Source organism: Acipenser ruthenus, chromosome 58 (genome assembly GCF_902713425.1).
Source record: "Acipenser ruthenus chromosome 58, fAciRut3.2 maternal haplotype, whole genome shotgun sequence".
Taxonomy (NCBI): Eukaryota; Metazoa; Chordata; class Actinopteri; order Acipenseriformes; family Acipenseridae; genus Acipenser; species Acipenser ruthenus.
Genome location: NC_081246.1, coordinates 4,017,771 through 4,040,096, shown reverse-complemented (window position 1 = coordinate 4,040,096; position 22,326 = coordinate 4,017,771). Strand labels below are relative to the sequence as shown.

Here is a 22,326-nt window from a genome sequence, read left to right as displayed (position 1 = left end):
TTAACATCATGTAACTACAAAATGATATTGCAAAAAAATATATATATTTCTAAATGTCACATTTTTAATTTTTTTCTGTTAAGTGTCTGGAAAACTTCAAGCGGTGTGGAATTCAATATGTTAACAAGGGAACATTATTCAGCAGCTTTCATTGGACTCTATGAAGCTGAGGGAGTTCATTCTATATAGAGGGGGTGGAATTCAATATGTTAACAAGGGAACATTATTCAGCAGCTTTCATTGGACTCTATGAAGCTGAGGGAGTTCATTCTCTATAGAGGGGGTGGAATTCAATATGTTAACAAGGGAACATTATTCAGCAGCTTTCATTGGACTCTATGAAGCTGAGGGAGTTCATTCTATATAGAGGGGGTGGAATTCAATATGTTAACAAGGGAACATTATTCAGCAGCTTTCATTGGACTCTATGAAGCTGAGGGAGTTCATTCTATATAGAGGGGGTGGAATTCAATATGTTAACAAGGGAACATTATTCAGCAGCTTTCATTGGACTCTATGAAGCTGAGGGAGTTCATTCTATATAGAGGGGGTGGAATTCAATATGTTAACAAGGGAACATTATTCAGCAGCTTTCATTGGACTCTATGAAGCTGAGGGAGTTCATTCTATATAGAGGGGGTGGAATTCAATATGTTAACAAGGGAACATTATTCAGCAGCTTTCATTGGACTCTATGAAGCTGAGGGAGTTCATTCTATATAGAGGGGGTGGAATTCAATATGTTAACAAGGGAACATTATTCAGCAGCTTTCATTGGACTCTATGAAGCTGAGGGAGTTCATTCTATATAGAGGGTGTGGAATTCAATATGTTAACAAGGGAACATTATTCAGCAGCTTTCATTGGACTCTATGAAGCTGAGGGAGTTCATTCTATATAGAGGGGGTGGAATTCAATATGTTAACAAGGGAACATTATTCAGCAGCTTTCATTGGACTCTATGAAGCTGAGGGAGTTCATTCTATATAGAGGGGGTGGAGTTCAATATGTTAACAAGGGAACATTATTCAGCAGCTTTCATTGGACTCTATGAAGCTGAGGGAGTTCATTCTATATAGAGGATGATGTTAACTTTTGCCCGTAGCTGTATGTATCTAGCAAACTAGCTTCCATTCCTGTCGCCAGACATTTTAGCAGAAATGACCACATTATAGAAGACATCTCAATTCGTGGGATGGTTCAGTGCTATGGAACTAATGCTGTCAGGAAACAAAAGGAATGTGAACTTATTTTCAAACTCAGCACTTTGGAGCCATTTGGAATGAACATTCTATTCTGAGGTCATCATCATCATCATTTTACACATGGCACTCCATATAACTAAGTGCTACACATTTATTACAAAAAACACAGTAATGTTATAAACGATTTATTTATGTATCTGTTTTGCTCGTTTTTTTCTCACAATTTACAAAACCAGAACCTCTTATGTATTTATTTATTTTATATCTGAGATAAAAAAAAAAAAACATGTATTCAGAATGTCGTGTAAAATTAAATTATCCAGAACTGTCAGCCGATACATTCTTTAAAAATACATTGAAAAACAATTGTACAGTTCTGAAACTGATGACGAATAAAAAAAATAACCGCGTTTGTGTGATTCCTAATGTTACTGAATGCAGAACAAACACATGGGGATGACGTGATAGTTTATACATGACGTGGTGGTGATTGGAATTCTACGCTGGTGATGACCTCATAATCGAAAAGAACAGAAAAAAATCAAACATTCACGATAAAAACAACTATATATATATATCCGCAAGATGCTTTCAAAACAAGACAAATATGTCTGGATTATCGCATGCATTATCTATTAAATGTTACCTTATGCTCAACAAACAAATAAAACGCGAATTTGTATAATTTTTGTTTAAGAAATCTATATTTTGTTGGCGTTTAGGACTACGCCACTGGCCCCAGCTGTGTACCCTCCCTCCCTCCCTCCCTCCATCTTCTCTCTCTCTAGCTCTGTCTGAGTGTTTTTTTCTTTCTGAAATGAGGATTAAGCACAACAACTGTATTCAATATTCCTTATTTTTCTACCAACGCCTCTCATCAAAGCGTTCAATAGGCGCGGCTCTCGCAAAACAATCGATTCGTCCCTCAGGGCCTCCCGCGTTATTTTCTTGGCTGCCTCTTTGAGGAAATGTTCTCCCCGGATAAGTGCGACTCGAGTGGCGGAACAACAGAAAAAAACACATCGCAACAAAGCCCGCGTTAATGAGAAATATACCATGCCAGATGCGAACCGCTCATTAATTACGGCTGCCTTTCAAATATATATGTTTTTGAATGATTGTACTTTCATTTCTAAGAGTTTCTTGAGAGGCAGCGGCCTTGAAAAACATCGCCTAATTAACTTCTGCTTACAGCTGCGGCCAAAACTTTTGCATCAACCTCTATGAACTAATCTTGCTTCATGAAGTCGAATGAAACCTGCTGGAATAATTTCACGTTAACATATTACATTTATAAACGCGGTGTAGTTTTCCACAGCCTCTTCTTAAAGAAATTACAAATACTCCAATATGCTTATTTAAATACTAAAAACGTTTCAAGTAAGAAACACTGAAAAGAGGTTGAATTACGTTCAGATGATTAGTGTACGTTGTGAGATATTATTATCCCAGCAAAACTGGCCACGTTGGCCCAGCAATGGCATATCTGGTCCATTCTGGTCCCAAGTCACATTGGCACAGCGATGTGCAAATCCATCAGGGTTCAATATCAAAAATGAAAGCCCTGGAAAAAAAGAACGATTTACATAAAACTCAAAAATAGCAACAAAAAAAAACATAAACACAGAAAAATACCATTAATAAAACCTCCAAAACAGCAGCCCTAATTATAATATGCACAATTGGTATACCCCAGACTGTTAATGCTGTACAGAGGTGCCCAGCGTGGTACACGCATGAGCCACAGTACAGTTATACTGTCATTGTACGAAAGAACAGACATTAGATCATATTACTGTTCCCATGGTGCTGCGGTTTACACTTGTGTCACAATCCCAGTGCACATTTTTATAAAGGTAGAGTGAATTAAGGAACAATTAAGGACACTAGGGAGGTCTAACTGGAGATGAGAGAGAGAGAGAGAGAAGAGAGAGAGAGAGAGAGAGAGAGAGAGAGAGAGAGAGAGAGAGACAGAGAGGAGAGGAGAGAGAGAGAGGAGAGGAGAGGAGAGAGAGAGAGGAGAGGAGAGGAGAGGAGAGAGAGAGAGAGAGAGAGAGAGGAGAGGAGAGGAGAGGAGAGAGAGGAGAGGAGAGAGAGAGAGAGAGAGAGAGAGAGAGAGAGAGAGAGAGAGAGAGAGAGAGAGAGAGAGAGAGAGAGAGAGAGAGCAAAGTACAGACTCAGTGAGCACAGCCTGGCCATCGAGAAGGGCCGACACAGGCAGACTTGGCTGCCCAAAGAGGACAGGCTGCGTGATCACTGTCAGCTCAACCAGGTCGAGACAGAGATACACCTTTTACTGCAGTGCACAAAATATAAGAATATAAGGGAAGCCTTCTTCCCAAAAATGCAAAATCTCTGCCAATTTGAATTGAATTGAATTGAGAGAGAGAGAGAGAGAGGCAGCCCAGTACACAGCCGCCTGTCACAGCCTGAGGGACAAACAGTGAGCACTTAAAATTAGTTAAAATCTTGTTATATTTCATTGTTGTTATTGTTAACTCATTAATAACGTGGTTATTATTTATATTTGTTTATCATTATTATTCTCATCAGTGTTATTGTCTATTTAATGTTCAGATGATGTGCTCTGTATGCATTGCTTTGGCAATACTGTGAATAATGGTCATGCCAATAAAGCACCTTTGAATTGAATTGAGAGAGAGAGAGAGAGAGAGAGACTGGGTCACAGAAATAAAATCCCAAAATAAACTTGATTGCTATCGGGCCCTAAAAAGAAACTACAGCCTAGCAGAGTATCTCTCCACTGTCAGAGATACGAAGCAGAGACAGATCCTGACCAAGTACAGGCTCAGTGACCACAGCCTGGCCATAGAGACAGGCAGACACAGGCAGACCTGGCTGCCCAGAGAAGATCGGCTCTGTGGTCACTGCGAGACAGGAGAGGTGGAAACTGAGATGCACTTTCTCCTACACTGTATAAAATACAGCCATATCAGAGAATCATTCTTCATTAAAATACAAGAAAAATATCCTCTTTTCAGACAAATGGCAGACTCAGAGAAACTTGCTGTCCTCCTAGGGGAGGGACACACAGCTCCACTGGCTGCCAAATATGTAGCCACCTGCCACAACCTGAGGGGCACGCAGTGACGGCACAATTTAATAGTTTCAATATCATTATTTCAATATTTCAATTTCTGTATTATTATTATTATTTATCTTCTATTTTATTTATTATTATTTTGTTACCATTGTTCCTTGTTTGTATATAGATGCATCTGTTCATAATATGTATGTATTTGCTTTGGCAACACTGTGGAAAATAAGTCATGCCAATAAAGCACTTTGAATTGAATTGAATTGAATTGAGAGAGAGAGAGAGAGAGAGAGAGAGAGAGAGAGAGAGAGAGAGAGAGAGAGAGATGGGCTTCAGTGAATTACAGAAAAATAATGTATTTTAGGATTTCTTTAGGATTCACACTTTACAGCCGAGCTTGTGACGTCATCCACTTTATTTAACGTCACGGGTCAATAAACCTCTGATCATGATAATATCATTTTGTTTACAAAAAAAATAATATCAGATTATATTTTTTGACCATAAGATTTTTTTTGTTTTCTTTGTACGTCCCAAAAAAAAAACCATTGCTTTTGTTAAGCGATAGTACGCAGGCGCACTGGCTGCTTTGGCAAGAACCAACCGGAACCGGAAGCGTCTGTTGCTATGTTTACAGCAGGAGCCGCTGGAAGAGAAAAAAGTTACGTTTGTTTTTTTTTTTTTAAGCCGTGTAAGTTTTTGAAAAAAAAAAAATAAGGAAACGAGTGACTGAGTCTGTTTTGTCTATTTTAATTCATATCTCGCCAGCAGTGTGTGGATTATAGTCTATTATTAACTCGCTAATGCCCTTTAATCGCCTTAACTGTTTCAGCTAAAATCGAGGTGGCGGCGTTAGAAACGAAAACTAAATTAAACCGAAGCTGCGTTTCTGAAACATTATTTTAACAAAATCCGCCTGAATAATGGAGGTCAGCGTCTCCGTGTCGTTCTTTCAAGACGAGCTCGCCTCTACCATCGAGCACGCAGTGAAAGCGGCTGTAGACACCGTCTTGTGCCAAATCACAAAAGTTGTCGGCAGCAAATTCACTGAATTCCGAATGGAAATGGCTGGAAAGGAGAAAGAGAATGAAAGTCTGAAGCTGAGATTGGAAATATCAGAGAGCGAGTTGAAAGCAGTGCGGGAATGCATGAACTCTGGACGCGGGTCACGGTGCAGCAGAGCTGGAGGTGAGTTCATAGTTTGTTTGTTTTTCTCAGAAGGGAGATTTAGTAGTCCTTTGTAAAAGTATGGAGGCAAGGTGAAAATTAATAATAATAATAATAATAATTATAATAATAATGATAATAATAATAATGACGTCCATGATAACGTGTCATCCAGTCCTGGTTTCACTGGGAGTTTAATAATCAGACACACCTGAGCTTGTTATTAATTATTATTATTATTTATTTCTTAGCAGATGCCCTTATCCAGGCGACTTACAATTGTTACAAGATATCACATTATTTTTACATACAATGACCCATTTATACAGTTGGGTTTTTACTGGAGCAATCTAGGTAAAGTACCTTGCTCAAGGGTACAGCAGCAGTGTCCCCCACCTGGGATTGAACCCACGACCCTCCGGTCAAGAGTCCAGAGCCCTAACCACTACTCCACACTGCTGCCCGTAGACACACTGGGGGCTGATCAAGCTGGTAGTGAAACCTGGACTGGATCACACTGCTGTGCGATAAGCAGGGTTGGGGTCAGTTTCTGTTTTAAAATTCCATTTTTAAAATCCGTTTTCGAATTACCTTGGAATCAATTCCAACCCACGATTGCTCAGAATTGCAATCGGCAGTGTTCTGTTAAAACCAGCGTATCGCAGTGGCAATAGATCCTTTCAGTTAGTTGTTAGTTAATCAATTAAAACTGTCTTCAAATGAAAGCAGTTAAAAAAATGTGTGCATTATAAATATCATATGGGAGATACTGAAATTGAAGAAGGAATCTATGAAAAGGACCTAGGAGTTTATGTTGACTCAGAAATATCTTCATCTAGACAATGTGGGGAAGCTATAAAAAATAAGGCCAACAAGATGCTCGGCTATATTGTGAGAAGTGTTGAATTTAAATCAAGGGAAGTAATGTTAAAACTTTACAAAGCATTAGTAAGAACTCACCTAGAATATTGTGTTCAGTTCTGGTCACCTCGTTACAAAAAGGATATTGCTGCTCTAGAAAGAGTGCAAAGAAAAGCAACCAGAATTATCCCGGGTTTAAAAGGCATGTCATATGCAGACAGGCTAAAAGAATTGAATCTATTCAGTCTTGAACAAAGAAGACTACGCAGTGATCTGATTTAAGCATTCAAAATCCTAAAAGGTATAGACAATGTCGACCCAGGGGACTTTATCAACCTGAAAAACAAGAACCAGGGGTCACAAATGGAGATTAGATAAAGGGGCATTCAGAACAGAAAATAGGAGGCACTTTTTTACACAGAGAATTGTGAGGGTCTGGAACCAACTCCCCAGTAATGTTGTTGAAGCTGACACCCTGGGATCCTGGGATCCAATAATAATAATAATAATAATAATAATTTTCACTGGTTTTCTTTGTATAGTGTACTAGCTGTGTTGTGGTGTTTCGTGGGCTGTCGTTTTTTCTAGAGTTAAGCGTGTCCCATTCTGTCTCTCACAGATCCCAGAAAGAAACGCCTTTCCCCTGAAGCCGTGGAGCAGCCCGAGAGGCCAGCTGTTCACCCTGCAGAGGGACGGGAGTGGGATTCAAGCCTGGCCCCACATCCTGCTCCTGGGAATGAGAAGACCCAGCCCAGACTGGAATCTGTCCTCATTAAAGAGGAGGACCCCGAAATCCAATCTGTCCTCATTAAAGAGGAGCCCCTTCAATATACCCACATCACTACAGAATATGATAAGCATCCACTTGAGCAGAGGCTGGAATCTAGCCATTGTGAAGATTATCCTCCTGAACAGATCTGCATGAAACCCAATCAGCCTGTCTCTGAAGACACTGGTTCTAGTGTTGGAGAAGAGGGCACTGTGCTGGGATCCATTCAGAGGAAACATCACCCCCCTCAGGAAAGAGCTGCAGATGGAAAGGAGGAAGGAGCGATGCCGTCCACGAGCAGCACAGCCTGTGAGTAGAACCCAGTGCTTCTGCTCATGAAAGCTGCTGAATAATGTTCCCTTGTTAACATATTGAATTCCACCCCCTCTATATAGAATGAACTCCCTCAGCTTCATAGAGTCCAATGAAAGCTGCTGAATAATGTTCCCTTGTTAACATATTGAATTCCACCCCCTCTATATAGAATGAACTCCCTCAGCTTCATAGAGTCCAATGAAAGCTGCTGAATAATGTTCCCTTGTTAACATATTGAATTCCACCCCCTCTATATAGAATGAACTCCCTCAGCTTCATAGAGTCCAATGAAAGCTGCTGAATAATGTTCCCTTGTTAACATATTGAATTCCACCCCCTCTATATAGAATGAACTCCCTCAGCTTCATAGAGTCCAATGAAAGCTGCTGAATAATGTTCCCTTGTTAACATATTGAATTCCACCCCCTCTATATAGAATGAACTCCCTCAGCTTCATAGAGTCCAATGAAAGCTGCTGAATAATGTTCCCTTGTTAACATATTGAATTCCACCCCCTCTATATAGAATGAACTCCCTCAGCTTCATAGAGTCCAATGAAAGCTGCTGAATAATGTTCCCTTGTTAACATATTGAATTCCACCCCCTCTATATAGAATGAACTCCCTCAGCTTCATAGAGTCCAGTGAAAGCTGCTGAATAATGTTCCCTTGTTAACATATTGAATCACACCCCCTCTATATAGAATGAACTCCCTCAGCTTCATAGAGTCCAGTGAAAGCTGCTGAATAATGTTCCCTTGTTAACATATTGAATTCCACCCCCTCTATATAGAATGAACTCCCTCAGCTTCATAGAGTCCAATGAAAGCTGCTGAATAATGTTCCCTTGTTAACATATTGAATTCCACCCCCTCTATATAGAATGAACTCCCTCAGCTTCATAGAGTCCAATGAAAGCTGCTGAATAATGTTCCCTTGTTAACATACTGAATTCCACCCCCTCTATATAGAATGAACTCCCTCAGCTTCATAGAGTCCAGTGAAAGCTGCTGAATAATGTTCCCTTGTTAACATATTGAATTCCACACCGCTTTGTAGTTTTCTAGATAACGAAAAACTGACAAATTAAAAAATGTGACATTTCGAAATCTAACATGAAATACTACTGTACTACTAATATGGCTTCCGGTAGGCTTTTATTATTATTATTATTATTATTATTATTATTTATTTCTTAGCAGACGTCCTTATCCAGGGCGACTTACAATTGTTACAAGATATCACATTATTTTTACATACAATTACCCATTTTTACTGGAGCAATCTAGGTAAAGTACCTTGCTCAAGGGTACAGCAGCAGTGTCTCCTACCAGGGATTAAACCCACGACCCTCCGGTCAAGAGTGCAGAGCCCTGACCACTACTCCACACTGCTGCCCGATATCATTTTGTAGGTTCTTTAAATGAAAAATCTAAATTATGTTCATGTAGTTTATTTTTACAAGTCAGGGGTGTCCCATCGCTCACAGTCACTGAATGACGTCAGGGTCCGGATGGAGGTTTGATTGGCTCACAGGTCCAGCTTTGAAGAGCATACATTCACTACAGCTGTTTCCACAAGTTTGACATAACGAATTTCAGACACACTTTTTAAACAACGTCTTTCTTCTCAAAAATAGTCTTAAATTCAATTACAGTACAGTGAAGCCTGTATTAAAAATCTCCAACGCGACTCCAGGAGTACACAAGCAGCAACGTGACGTGTAACGAGGTGACCAGAACTGAACACAATATTCTAGGTGAGGTCTTACTAATGCATTGTAAAGTTTTAACATAACTTCCCTTGATTTCAATTCAACACTTCTCACAATATATCCGAGCATCTTGTTGGCCTTTTTTATAGCTTCCCCACATTGTCTAGTTGAAGACATTTTCTGAGTCAACATAAACTCCTAGGTCTTTTTCATAGATCCCTTCTTCAATTTCAGTATCTCCCAGCAGGTTTCACTGGACTTTATGAAGCAAAATTAGTTCGCTCTATAGGGTGGTGATTCAAAACCTTTAGCCATGGCTGGAGGTGGGACTGGCTGACGAGATCATGTGGTCACATGGTTTCAGTAGGGGGTGTGTGACGAGGTAAAGCGATCTTATGCTAAAATTCGACCTCCCAACCACCAGGGGGGCTGTGAGCCAACCTTGCTGCCCCCAACAAAGATGGCGACCTCTCTTTTGGGACTTCCGCCCCAAAAGTCGGAACTTCCGCGTCACGCCCTTTCTGTTGAAAGCCTCAAGGTTGGCTCACAGCCCCCCTGGTGGTTGGGAGGTCGAATTTTAGCATAAGATCGCTTTACCTCGTCCTATGCAAAAGAAGTGACCAAGAATCTTTTTTTCTGCTTCTCAATTAGATGCAGGAGAGTCCACTTCATCCCTCCTCTGGGCGGTCGCTTCAGGTGGCAGTCGACAGCTTCAGATACAAAGTAAGACGACAACGCAAGAGGCGCAGGAATCCATGGCTGCGTCTCTCCCAGACAGCCGCGTGCGTCCCTCGCTCTTGGGGTCGACGGAGACCGGACGCTCTGTGTGCGTCGGCGACCCTGAAACCCAGTGCAACGCGATGAGCAGAAGGGATCCCGACGTACAAATTCAAACCGGAAAGAGGCCGACTCCCTGTCCTGAGTGTGGAAAGAGTTTCTCCGACTCGGGGAATCTTAAACAGCACCGGAGAATCCACACGGGAGAGAAACCGTACCGCTGCACGGAGTGTGGGAAAAGCTTCAGCGAGCTGGGGAACCTTAAACAGCACCAGAGAATCCACACGGGAGAGAAACCGTACCGCTGCGCTGAATGCGGGAAGAGCTTCACGCATTCAAATTCCTTGAAAATCCACGAGCGTGCCCACACCGGGCACACCCGCTACATCTGTGACGAGTGTGGAAAGAGCTTCAGTCAGTTCGAGCATCTGAAAGTCCACAGGAGGATCCACACTGGAGAGAAACCCTACCAGTGCCCGGACTGCGGGAAGAGGTTCCGCCATTCCGGAGTGCTGAAAAAACACCAGCGGATTCACACGGGAGAGAAACCCTATCACTGTACCGAGTGCGGGATGAGATTCAGCCGGGTAGACTACCTGAAAGCACATCAGAGGCTTCACGCCTAAGAGAAACCTACCGAATAAAGAGTTGATCAGAGACTGAATAGGACCTGAGTCCAGAAACGCATCAGAATACCTGCGAGACTGCCACTGAAAGCTGGGATGATTATTATTGAATAATTATTACTTGGCAGACGCCCTTATCCAGGGCGACTTACAATTGTTACAAGATATCTACATACAATTCCCCATTTATACAGTTTGGTTTTTACTGGAGCAATCTAGGTAAAGTACCTTGCTCAAGGGTACAGCAGCAGCGTCCCCCACCTGGGATTGAACCCACGACCCTCCGGTCAAGAGTCCAGAGCCCTAACCACTACTCCACACTTACATAGCACCTCTCGCGATAAATCCTCTCAAATCGCTTTACAGATAAACGTGCAAAACAAGTAAAAAGATAAATTCACATTGATAACGTTTTAAAATACAGCTGCTAAATTATTTAAAAAATGTGTTATTAATCTTAATTTAAAAGCAACAAGAAATGGAGCCTTCCCTCAGGAATCGTGAGCCGCCTTCGCTCTCTTGAGTCCGTGGAGTCCAGAGCAAACTCTCATCCTGTGATCTAAGACAGTGAGGGCTGAGCAGAGATACAGGGGAGCGAGGCCATTTTTAAAAGCGTTAGACATTAGAAGCAGGACCTTTAAAATCGATCCTAAACCGTACAGGAAACCAATGCAAGGCTGCCAGCACAGAGGTAACGTGGTCATATATACTGAACAGCTACCACATTATTGAAATGTCTTCCATCAGTTAAATGACAAGATTATGTCATTTCAGGGAGGCTGTGTGGTCCAGTGGTTAAAGAAAAGGGCTTGTAACCAGGAGGTCCCCGGTTCAAATCCCACCTCAACTCACTGTGTGACCCTGAGCAAGTCACTTAACCTCCTTGTGCTCCGTCTTTCGGGTGAGACGTTGTTGTAAGTGACTCTGCAGCTGATGCATAGTTCACACACCCTAGTCTCTGTAAGTCGCCTTGGATAAAGGCGTCTGCTAAATAAACAGATAATAATAATAATAATAAGATTATTAATAAATCACACTACCTTGTGTCCGTTTTGATCGATCTCAGTTGATGGGAAAAACGCTGCAGTAATCCATTGAATAATTCAACAAGTAAATCACTTCTGGTTCATCTTGGGCAAAAGCAGCATGATTTATTTACAGTTGGCAGCCCTCCATCTTAGCGTCCTGTTCTTGCGTCGTGTTTGGAAACAGGTCTCCAGGGGCTTTGCTTTTTAAAGAGGCTCGCGGCGTGAGTTCCAGTCCGCCCCAAACTTCTGGAGAAAGCTAAACTACCACAAGTTGTGTTTCTTGAAACAGTACTCTGAATTATAATTTAGAAATTCAAACGTCAGTGAATCGATCTGTAGGCATTCGCTAGGTCCTTCGAAACCTCGCTTCGTTTCGCTCTCGTCGGCGATGAGGTCATCGCTGTGGGAAGGGAGACCTGTGATTGGTTAAAACACGCAAAAGGGGAGGGGAGCCACCCTAGTGGAGGCAAGCCAGCTGATGAAATGGAGGAATATGATTGGTTAATAACTACAAAGGGGACAGTGGTGTAAAAGCTGGCCAACAGTTTAGCATCACCTAGAATTTTAGGATCGAGACATTAATAATAATAATAATAATAATAATAATAATAAAATATATGAACATCATTTTGATCTTTTCTTTGATATCATGTAATCAGAAATACTTTTGGCCAGAGCTGTGGGTCCTAATAATATGGCCAGGAATTTTTCTATGTCAGTAGCTCTCTCGTTGCTTTCGTTAATTATTAGTTTTTCTTGTTGGTGTTTTTCTGTTGTGTAGTTTATTATTATTATTATTTATTTCTTAGCAGACGCCCTTATCCAGGGCGACTTACAATTGTTACAAGATATCACATTATACATTATTTCACATTATACAGATATCACATTATTTTTACATACAATTACCCATTTATACAGTTTGGTTTTTACTGGAGCAATCTAGGTAAAGTGTTGCTCAAGGGTACAGCAGCAGTGTCCCCCCACCTGGGATTGAACCCACGACCCTCCGGTCAAGAGTCCAGAGCCCTAACCACTACTCCACACTGCTGTATGTGTGATTTTTTCAAATATTTATTTTACTGTGTCTGTCTTTATGATTTATTAAAGCAGTACTTTATACCTTTTCGATTTTAAGCAAAGTTTTACCTACCAGTGTTTAATATCCTGTTGTGTTTGCATCGCCCAAGTTTCTAAAAGCATTTCAGGAAACTACTTTTGAATGAGAAATGGTTCTGGAAGTGATAGACAGCATCGCTTCACACAGACCATAAGTAGATGTTTAATTATGAAAAAAAAAAACAGCTGTAGAATTATTGGTCATTTATTTTTGTTAAACAATAAAAAAAATGCAAACAGAAACGTGTTTTTACTTAATTTATTTATTTTGGTTTTTAATAAGAATGCAGGCGAAGACTCCAGAACAGCAGGAGCTACGACTGCTTCAGAAAGTTGAATGAAACCTGTTGAATAATGTAAGATTACATTCACATATTGTGTTAACGTATTGAATTGGCGCTAATTACATGATATTTCATAAACCGTTTATGTTCATATAGTTTTTTTTCTTTTTTAAATGTTGCCTCAATCCTAAAATTCTAGGTGATGCTAAATTTTTGGCCATAGCTGTTATTATTATTTATTTCTTAGCAGACGCCCTTATCCAGGGCGACTTACAATTGTTACAAGATATCACATTATTTTTACATACAATTCCCCATTTATACAGTTGGGTTTTTACTGGAGCAATCTAGGTAAAGTACCTTGCTCAAGGGTACAGCAGCAGTGTCCCCCACCTGGGATTGAACCCACAACCCTCCGGTCAAGAGTCCAGAGCCCTGACCACTACTCCACACTGCTGAAACGTTGCTAAAACATTCTCTAGCTGCCCTGAAGTTTGTCAAAACTACATCAGGAAACCCCTTGGGGGGGGAAAATCCGGTCTGGTTTACACTGGAGACGCCAGCGCGGACTCTAATGATGAGGAAGATGGCGGGGTCGATGAAGGTTACAGACGTGTTGCGAGATCGCTGCGCTCCAGCGCAGCTGCGAGGTCAAACCAAACCCGTGACACGCGGGAACAAGGAATTGATCAAGTGGGGGAACCACGAGGTTCAAATCCCAGCTCGGCCACTGACTCACTCTGTGTGTGTGTGTGACCCTGAGCGAGTCACTTCACCTCCTTGTGCTCCGTCCTTCAGGATGAGACGTCAAACAAACGAGCTCCTATTGGAAGTGACTCTGCAGCAGCCACTGACTCACTGTGTGTGCATGTGTGTGTGTGTGTGTGTGACTCTGAGCGAGTCACTTCACCTCCTTGTGCTCCGTCCTTCGGATGAGATGTCAAACAAACGAGCTCCTATAGGAAGTGACTCTGCAGCAGCCACTGACTCACTGTGTGTGCATGTGTGTGTGTGTGTGTGTGTGACCCTGAGCAAGTCACTTCACCTCCTTGTGCTCCGTCCATCGGATGAGACGTCAAACAAACGAGCTCCTATTGGAAGTGACTCTGCAGCAGCCACTGACTCACTGTGTGTGTGTGTGTGTGTGACCCTGAGCAAGTCACTTCACCTCCTTGTGCTCCGTCCTTTGGATGAGATGTAAAACAAATGACAATAATAATAATAATAATAATAATAATAATAAGTTTAGATACGGTTTCAAATGCAGAGTTGAGAAGGTGCAGCTTCAGATGGGCTCAGTCAGGCTCTGTGTGTTATTGTTTCATCGTTAGCTGAGCGATCATTGTGAGCTTGCATCCTGTTTTGTGACTGGAACAACAGGAAGTTCATAGTGAGCACACACACACACACACACACACACACGCACGCACACACACACACACACACACGCACACAGAGATAAGATTAAATTCACACTTTCAATAATAAAATCTGTTATCTTAATAAATTATAATACCTTAAAACAAGTAACTGGTGGTTTTGCACAGAATTCCGGTAGTCCGGTGATGATGTCACTGCTTTGTGATGCCTCGTCATCTGGCAGCTGGTTTAGAGTCTCTGCTGCAGCCAGGATAGACACGTTGATGATGTCACTGCATTGTGACGTCAAGGAATAATTGTACACTTGAATTCCGTAACCTCACCGTCAGCAGCAGCAGGACTCCGCCCTGGAAATACGTTCATGGAAATGTGCGTTCAAGTCACGGGAGGTTTAAGGTGGTTACATTTTCAAATGGCCAAAAACGTTTTGCATCACCCTGTATAGTTAATTAAGTTTGCATTACAAAGCCGAATGAAACCTGCTGAATAATTTTACCTTCACGTATTGAATTTCAATCTGCAGTAGAAAAAACCGACAACAATTGGAAAATGTGACTTTTCAAAATCTAATAGACTACTGGACTGCTATTATGGCTTCCGTTTTACGTCTTAGCGACTTCTGTCTTTTTTTGTCGTGGGCATCCCCGCTTCTTTCGGCTCAGGGATTTCTGAAGTACAGTATGTTCAGAATGCGAGAAAAACACGACTAAAACTCCAGTGGACGGTATTTCTGCGGTTAAATCGAGTCCTGTGCCTTTAAGTGACGTCATGTAATCCTCTGCGCGTTGCCCAGCGACGCGGGCTCTCGCGGGAGTTGGGTGTGTTTTTCGCTGTCGGAGAAGGAGGTGAAGATTTTGTTCTCCCGCCTCACGACGACGGCGGCGGCGGCGGCTCGAAGTCTGGATATCTTTTAGACATGTACGAGTACAGCGTCGACCGCCGTTTAATATTAAAATAAGTAACCGAGGATTTCAAATTTAAAGCCTTCGGGGTGAACGGTTTGGTGTTGCGGGGTCGTTAAGGGGAGCGAGGTGTTGGTTCATGGCAACCGTCGCATGGCAACCGTCGCGTGACTCGGTGAATAGTATTTGTAATATTGTATTAAAAACCCGAATTTAATTTAAATACATTTTGAATAATTATATCTCTTTTTTTTTTTTTTTTTTTTTTACCTTACACACAACCAATAAGGTCGCTGTTTTGCTGGTTTTAAGGCGTATTAATAACGTGTGTTAATATAGAAGGCGAAATTTGCCATGGCAACGGAGCTACAGACAGGCAAAATATTCATTTTTTACTCTGTGGAAAGTCGTACCGTATTCTTTATAAAAATATTATCTCCAATGCTAAGTTTTTCTATAAAGCAGTACGTGGTAGCTGTTTTTGCCTTTACAAATAACATTATTATTATTATTATTATTATTATTATTATTATTATTATTATTATTATTATTATTATTATTATTATTACTTTTTAAACAGAAATACAGTTTACTAGATTAGAAACCGAGTTTTATATTCAGTGTTTCATTATTGTTTATGGTATGTGTGTTCTCTAAGCAGCAATATGTTTGCGATATGTTTTATTATTAATTTAGTTTCATGAAGAAAAATCTACACAGAAAGGCAACGGCTTGCACGTTGTTTGCGTAGCGGCGTGCCGTTATGACGCGCTAAGAGCGTGACGTCACGTTCCCACGGCAACGAGGCCGTGTTAATATAAACATACCAGTTAATATAAACATTCATCATGGTACTCTGATTAAGGTTTGATATTTCTGTAGCTATAATAATAATAATAATAATAATAATAATAATAATAATAATAATAATAATAATAATAATAATAAGGCAGTCGTTTGTTTAGATTGGTGATCGATAAGCTCGTTGCTAAGGAAACGACCGGTTGGCTTTCCTCGCGTATGCAGTAATTAACACTTTACCTTGTTTTAATAACACTACAGTAGCAAGACTGGTTGAAAATAAATACTGTTTTGTGTGTGCTTGCTGGATATAATTATTTCCATCTGAATGTCTTTATTAATATTGGCGGTTGGCTTTAAAGTCAGCTGATGTACAGTGTAGTTTGAACAGTATTTTAAATATATGGGCACTTATAATACATGACAAAGAAAACCTGATCCAATCACCTTTTAAAAATTTTAACAGAATCGGTGTGTTTTTCATATACACTGCATGGCTCGCTTGGGGGTTTGATACAGCAACATCAAACTAGGTCTCCTGGAACCAGCTTTCAAGGCAATATATATTAGGTAAGAATCTGGAATTATTATGTACTTGAAGAACCACTTTCGTTTTGTTTCAGGTCTGGCACAGGGGATAAGAAGCTTGGGTCCAGTTTGAGAAGAAGTCGCTCCGTGGAAGACCTGGACTGGAGTGTGAGGGAGAGGAGACGCTCTCTGGAAGACCTGGACTGGAGTTTGAGGAAGAGGAGGTGCTCTGTGGAAGACCTGGACTGGAGTGTGAGGGAGAGGAGTCGCTCTGTGGAAGACCTGGACTGGAGTGTGAGGGAGAGGAGTCGCTCTGTGGAAGACCTGGACTGGAATGTGAGGAGGAGGAGTCGCTCTGTGGAAGACCTGGACTGGAGTGTGAGGGAGAGGAGACGCTCTGTGGAAGACCTGGACTGGAGTGTGAGGGAGAGGAGACGCTCTGTGGAAGACCTGGACTGGAGTGTGAGGAGGAGGAGTCGCTCTGTGGAAGACCTGGACTGGAGTGTGAGGGAGAGGAGACGCTCTGTGGAAGACCTGGACTGGAGTGTGAGGGAGAGGAGACGCTCTGTGGAAGACCTGGACTGGAGTGTGAGGAGGAGGAGTCGCTCTGTGGAAGACCTGGACTGGAGTGTGAGGGAGAGGAGACGCTCTGTGGAAGACCTGGACTGGAGTGTGAGGGAGAGGAGTCGCTCTGTGGAAGACCTGGACTGGAGTGTGAGGGAGAGGAGTCGCTCTGTGGAAGACCTGGACTGGAGTGTGAGGAGGAGGAGTCGCTCTGTGGAAGACCTGGACTGGAGTGTGAGGGAGAGGAGACGCTCTGTGGAAGACCTGGACTGGAGTGTGAGGGAGAGGAGACGCTCTGTGGAAGACCTGGACTGGAGTGTGAGGGAGAGGAGTCGCTCTGTGGAAGACCTGGACTGGAGTGTGAGGGAGAGGAGGAGTCGCTCTGTGGAAGACCTGTGCTGTGCTTTCGGAGAGGTGGAGGAGAGTCTGATTAAAGGCAGTGCAGTCCTACTCAGCAAACCGGACCCTGAACCAGCAGAGGCTGTATCTGTTATAAAAGGTAGGTTTACATTGGGGACTTGACAACATCCCAAATAAAGAAACCAGAGTTCCAGCTGTGGAGGCGGAACAGAATTCCTCAGAAACCCCACAGACTCCCAGCGACTCGCCGTCTCCTGCAGCCTGCGTCGTCATCAGAATTCTCAGAAACAGGCTGCTGAAGTGACATGAAATATACAGAACAGCTGTCACATTCACAGATCTTTTTTTTTTGACTCCTTCAAAAACGTCTTCTGTCCTGTGTGTGTCCCTAGCACCCCAGCCCCAACTGGACAGCAGCAGTTGGGACATTGAGTCTGGGCAAAGCTACATGGATGAGAGCCTGGACAGTGAACCAGAGGGTGAGTGTGTGATCAGTGTATGGATGAGAGCCTGGACAGTGAACCAGAGGGTGAGTGTGTGATCAGTGTATGGATGAGAGCCTGTACTGAACCAGAGGGTGAGTGTGTGATCAGTGTATGGATGAGAGCCTGTACTGAACCAGAGGGTGAGTGTGTGATCAGTGTATGGATGAGAGCCTGGACTGAACCAAGGGTGAGTGTGTGATCAGTGTATGGATGAGAGCCTGGACTGAACCAGAGGGTGAGTGTGTGATCAGTGTATGGATGAGAGCCTGTACTGAACCGGAGGGTGAGTGTGTGATCAGTGTATGGATGAGAGCCTGCACTGAACCAGAGGGTGAGTGTGTGATCAGTGTATGGATGAGAGCCTGTACTGAAATACAAAATACTTTTCAGGGTAAGTTTCTCTTTACCCTTATTTTGTTTAGCAGTATGCTAAACTACGTTGTATGGCATGTTTGTAACTTGAAACAGAAGTGCAGTAATAATAATAGTATTTAACTGAGGTTTGTAATAAAATGTAGAAATTGTATGCGTTTCTAAAATGCAGGAAAGTGTAGCGCAAACTCTGCGCTTTTTTTAACCCGGCTGGGGGGGGGGGTGTGTGTGTCACTAACATAACTTCTCTGTTTCCTCTGTCAGCCCTGCAGTGGGACAGTCTGACTGACAGCAGCCCTGTGAACAGCAGCTCCTGTACTGAGGAAGATTTACTGAACTCCACCTTTGAGGCCTGTGATACAGACAACACAGGTACACACCTGACTATACCTGCCTGTATTATACACTGCTGTCTGTCCTGTGATACACACAGCACAGACACACACCTGACTATACCTGTCTGTATTATACACTGCTGTCTGTCCTGTGATACACACAGCACAGACACACACCTGACTATACCTGTCTGTATTATACACTGCTGTCTGGCCTGTGATACACACAGCACAGACACACACCTGACTATACCTGTCTGTATTATACACTGCTGTCTGTCCTGTGATACACACAGCACAGACACACACCTGACTATACCTGTCTGTATTATACAGTGCTGTCTGTCCTGTGATACACACAGCACAGGCACACACCTGACTATACCTGTCTGTATTATACACTGCTGTCTGTCCTGTGATACACACAGCACAGGCACACACCTGACTATACCTGTCTGTATTATACACTGCTGTCTGTCCTGTGATACACACAGCACAGGCACACACCTGACTATACCTGCCTGTATTATACACTGCTGTCTGTCCTGTGATACACACAGCACAGGCACACACCTGACTATACCTGTCTGTATTATACACTGCTGTCTGTCCTGTGATACACACAGCACAGGCACACACCTGACTATACCTGTCTGTATTATACACTGCTGTCTGTCCTGTGATACACACAGCACAGACACACACCTGACTATACCTGTCTGTATTATACACTGCTGTCTGTCCTGTGATACACACAGCACAGGCACACACCTGACTATACCTGTCTGTATTATACACTGCTGTCTGTCCTGTGATACACACAGCACAGGCACACACCTGACTATACCTGTCTGTATTATACACTGCTGTCTGTCCTGTGATACACACAGCACAGGCACACACCTGACTATACCTGTCTGTATTATACACTGCTGTCTGTCCTGTGATACACACAGCACAGACACACACCTGACTATACCTGTCTGTATTATTCTGAGGTTGGGTGAGCGCGGATCAGATTGTGGAGTACCTGCAGGCAGTGACCGGGCAGCCCCGAGATGAAGGACCCCTCCGGGTGCTGCACAGGGTTCTGGACCCCGAACAGTCGGGCCAGGCTGTGGATCAGAACACCTTCCTGTGTGTGATGAAGGGCTGGGTTGCGGAGGTCAGAGAGGACGGGTATGTGTTAGGTATACAGCGCCTTTCACACACAATTATCTTTATCTTTATTTATATGGCAGATGCCTTTATCCCAGGCGACTCACGCAGGTGTTACAGGGCAGCACAGGGTTACAATGCAAGCTTCATATTTAAATACAGTGTAGTTTACACAGAATACAAGATAATACAAAGAAACATATACAGCAACAAAACCAGGGAGAGGACCCAGCTCTAGCATGTGCTGGCTGCACTGAACAGAACTATAAAGCATTTTCAACCTAGAAATCTCTGTCTGTGTCAACTTCATGTGTTTTATTGCATTGTGAACCGGCGCAAAGGGGAAATGCATTCATGTGTTTTTTGTGTAAAAGAGAAAGGATAAAAAAGACGTTATTATCTGAAATCAAATTTATAGAAATAGAATAATCTAGCTAGAAAAAAATACATCAAAGTCATCTCCCCCCCCCCCCCCCCCCCCCCCCACTACTACCTCTAGTTTAATGAAAATTGATTTGAGTTTGTTTCAAGGACTAGGGCTCGGACCGGAGGTTTGAGGACTCGAATTCAAGTTTGCTGGTCTGTAATGGGATTCTTCTCTTTTATCCCTCCAGATCAGAGATGAGGGAGAGCGATGAAGTGGAGTTTATCGAAACTGTCTCCCTTCTTCACCCGGGTAAGTTAAAAAAAATCTCTGTGCGGTTTTTATTCAGTGGGTCTGTTTGCCGGAAGTTACAATTGCACACCAATCCCCATCCACAAGAATACAGCTGTGAGCAAACGTTTTACACCCTGTAGAATGAACTCCCTCAGCTTCATAGAGTCCAATGAAAGCTGCTGAATAATGTTCCCTTGTTAACATATTGAATTCCACACCTCTATGTAGAATGAACTTCCTCAGCTTCATAGAGTCCAGTGAAAGCTGCTGAATAATGTTCCCTTGTTAACATATTGAATTCCACCCCCTCTATATAGAATGAACTCCCTCAGCTTCATAGAGTCCAATGAAAGCTGCTGAATAATGTTCCCTTGTTAACATATTGAATTCCACCCCCTCTATATAGAATGAACTCCCTCAGCTTCATAGAGTCCAATGAAAGCTGCTGAATAATGTTCCCTTGTTAACATATTGAATTCCACCCCCTCTATATAGAATGAACTCCCTCAGCTTCACAGAGTCCAATGAATCAGTTTTTTCTGTAGGGTGGTCATGTCAATCCACAGCGGTGATCCATTGTGACGTGGGTTCAATGCTGGCCTTGTGTTCTGCCCCAGGAAAGAAGACAGGGGGCAGCACTGCTCAGCTGGAGGGCTATGGGGGCGATACCAGCAGGGTGACTGTGTGAGTAGCAAAGCCAGAGTCATCACGACAGCTCTGTGTGTCTGTGTGTGTGTGTCTGTGTGTGTGTGTGTGTGTGTGTGTCTGTCTGTCTGTCTGTCTGTGTCTGTCTGTGTGTCTGTCTGTGTGTGTGTCTGTATCTGTGTGTGTGTGTGTGTGTCTGTCTGTGTCTGTGTGTCTGTCTGTGTGTGTGTCTGTCTGTCTATCTGTGTGTGTGTTTGTGTCTATCTGTGTGTCTGTCTGTGTGTCTGTGTGTGTGTCTGTCTGTGTCTGTGTGTGTGTGTGTGTGTCTGTCTGTCTGTGTGTGTGTGTGTGTGTGTCTGTCTGTGTGTCTGTGTGTGTGTGTGTGTGTGTGTATTGATATCACTTTGGATGCACAGTAATTGTTTGGAGTTTCTTGTTGTATTGTTATTTTATTGAGTCTGGTGTGTTCAGGTCTCTCTTTGTATTATTATGATTATTTTTAGTATTTATTTCTTAGTGCTGCACTATTGAGATGTACCTGTGCCTCGGGGCACACAGTGAAGAAACTAAACTATAAACTATAAACTAAACTAAACTAAACTAAACTGAACTCTCTCCGTCTCTCCCCTCTCTCTCCCCCTCTCCCTCTCTCTCTGTCTCCTCTCTCCCCTCTCTCTCTGTGTCCTCTCTCTCCCCTCTCTCTTTCTCTCCCTCTTTCCTTTCTCCTCTCTCTCCCTCTCCCTCTCTCTCTCCCTCCCTCTCCCTCTCCCTCTCCCTCTCTCCCTCTCCGTCTCTTTCTCCCTCTCTCCCTCTCTGTCTCTTTCTCCCTCTCCCTCTCTCCCTCCCTCTCCCTCTCTCCCTCTTTCCCTCTCCGTCTCTTTCTCTCTCTCTCCCTCTCCCTCTCCCTCTCCCTCTCCCTCTCCTCTCCCTCTCTCCCTCTTTCCCTCTCCGTCTCTTTCTCTCCCTCTCCCTCTCCTCTCCTCTCTCCTCTCCTCACACTGTCTCCATAGTGAGCCCGCAGACCTGCTCAGCTCCATCGAAGGCCTTGAGTTTACAAACAGGAGGCTGATTGAGAGGAATGAGACGCTGCAGAGAGCTGTGGAGGGGTCTGAGGAAACGAGCAGCCATCTGAATGAAGAGATCTCCCTCCTGCAACAGCAGCTGAGGATGTGAGACACGGACACTGAGACGCACACACACACACACACACACACAC

The 22,326-nt window shown here is 43.0% G+C and overlaps 2 protein-coding genes across 2 annotated transcripts; both read left to right on the top strand.

Annotated features, from left to right (window-relative positions):
* Nucleotides 1–4,869: 4,869 nt before the first annotated feature.
* Nucleotides 4,870–12,624, top strand: LOC117407691 (zinc finger and SCAN domain-containing protein 31-like). The gene is made up of 3 exons (XM_059018030.1): nt 4,870–5,451; nt 6,911–7,369; nt 9,740–12,624. Exons 1-3 carry the CDS (start codon nt 5,187–5,189, stop codon nt 10,489–10,491), a joined length of 1,476 nt encoding a protein of 491 aa, XP_058874013.1. The 5' UTR covers nt 4,870–5,186; the 3' UTR covers nt 10,492–12,624.
* A 2,524-nt stretch (nt 12,625–15,148) lies between these two features.
* Nucleotides 15,149–22,283, top strand: LOC117407660 (uncharacterized protein PF3D7_1120000-like). The gene is made up of 8 exons (XM_059017896.1): nt 15,149–15,220; nt 16,629–17,596; nt 17,850–17,936; nt 18,579–18,686; nt 19,648–19,828; nt 20,422–20,483; nt 21,083–21,149; nt 22,121–22,283. Coding segments are annotated over exons 1-8 (1,638 nt in total). The 5' UTR covers nt 15,149–15,218.
* The last annotated feature ends 43 nt before the right edge of the window (nt 22,284–22,326 follow it).

Bases quoted from the DNA above. Each gene is read 5' to 3' on its own strand.
- LOC117407691 (XM_059018030.1), top strand. From the start codon at position 5,187: ATGGAGGTCAGCGTCTCCGTGTCGTTCTTTCAAGACGAGCTCGCCTCT. The intron at 5,452-6,910 runs GTGAGTTCATAG...TGTCTCTCACAG, and splicing joins ACGGTGCAGCAGAGCTGGAG to ATCCCAGAAAGAAACGCCTT. The intron at 7,370-9,739 runs GTGAGTAGAACC...CTTCTCAATTAG, and splicing joins GTCCACGAGCAGCACAGCCT to ATGCAGGAGAGTCCACTTCA.
- LOC117407660 (XM_059017896.1), top strand. The intron at 17,937-18,578 runs GTGAGTGTGTGA...TTCCTCTGTCAG, and splicing joins CCTGGACAGTGAACCAGAGG to CCCTGCAGTGGGACAGTCTG. The intron at 18,687-19,647 runs GTACACACCTGA...TATTATTCTGAG, and splicing joins CTGTGATACAGACAACACAG to GTTGGGTGAGCGCGGATCAG.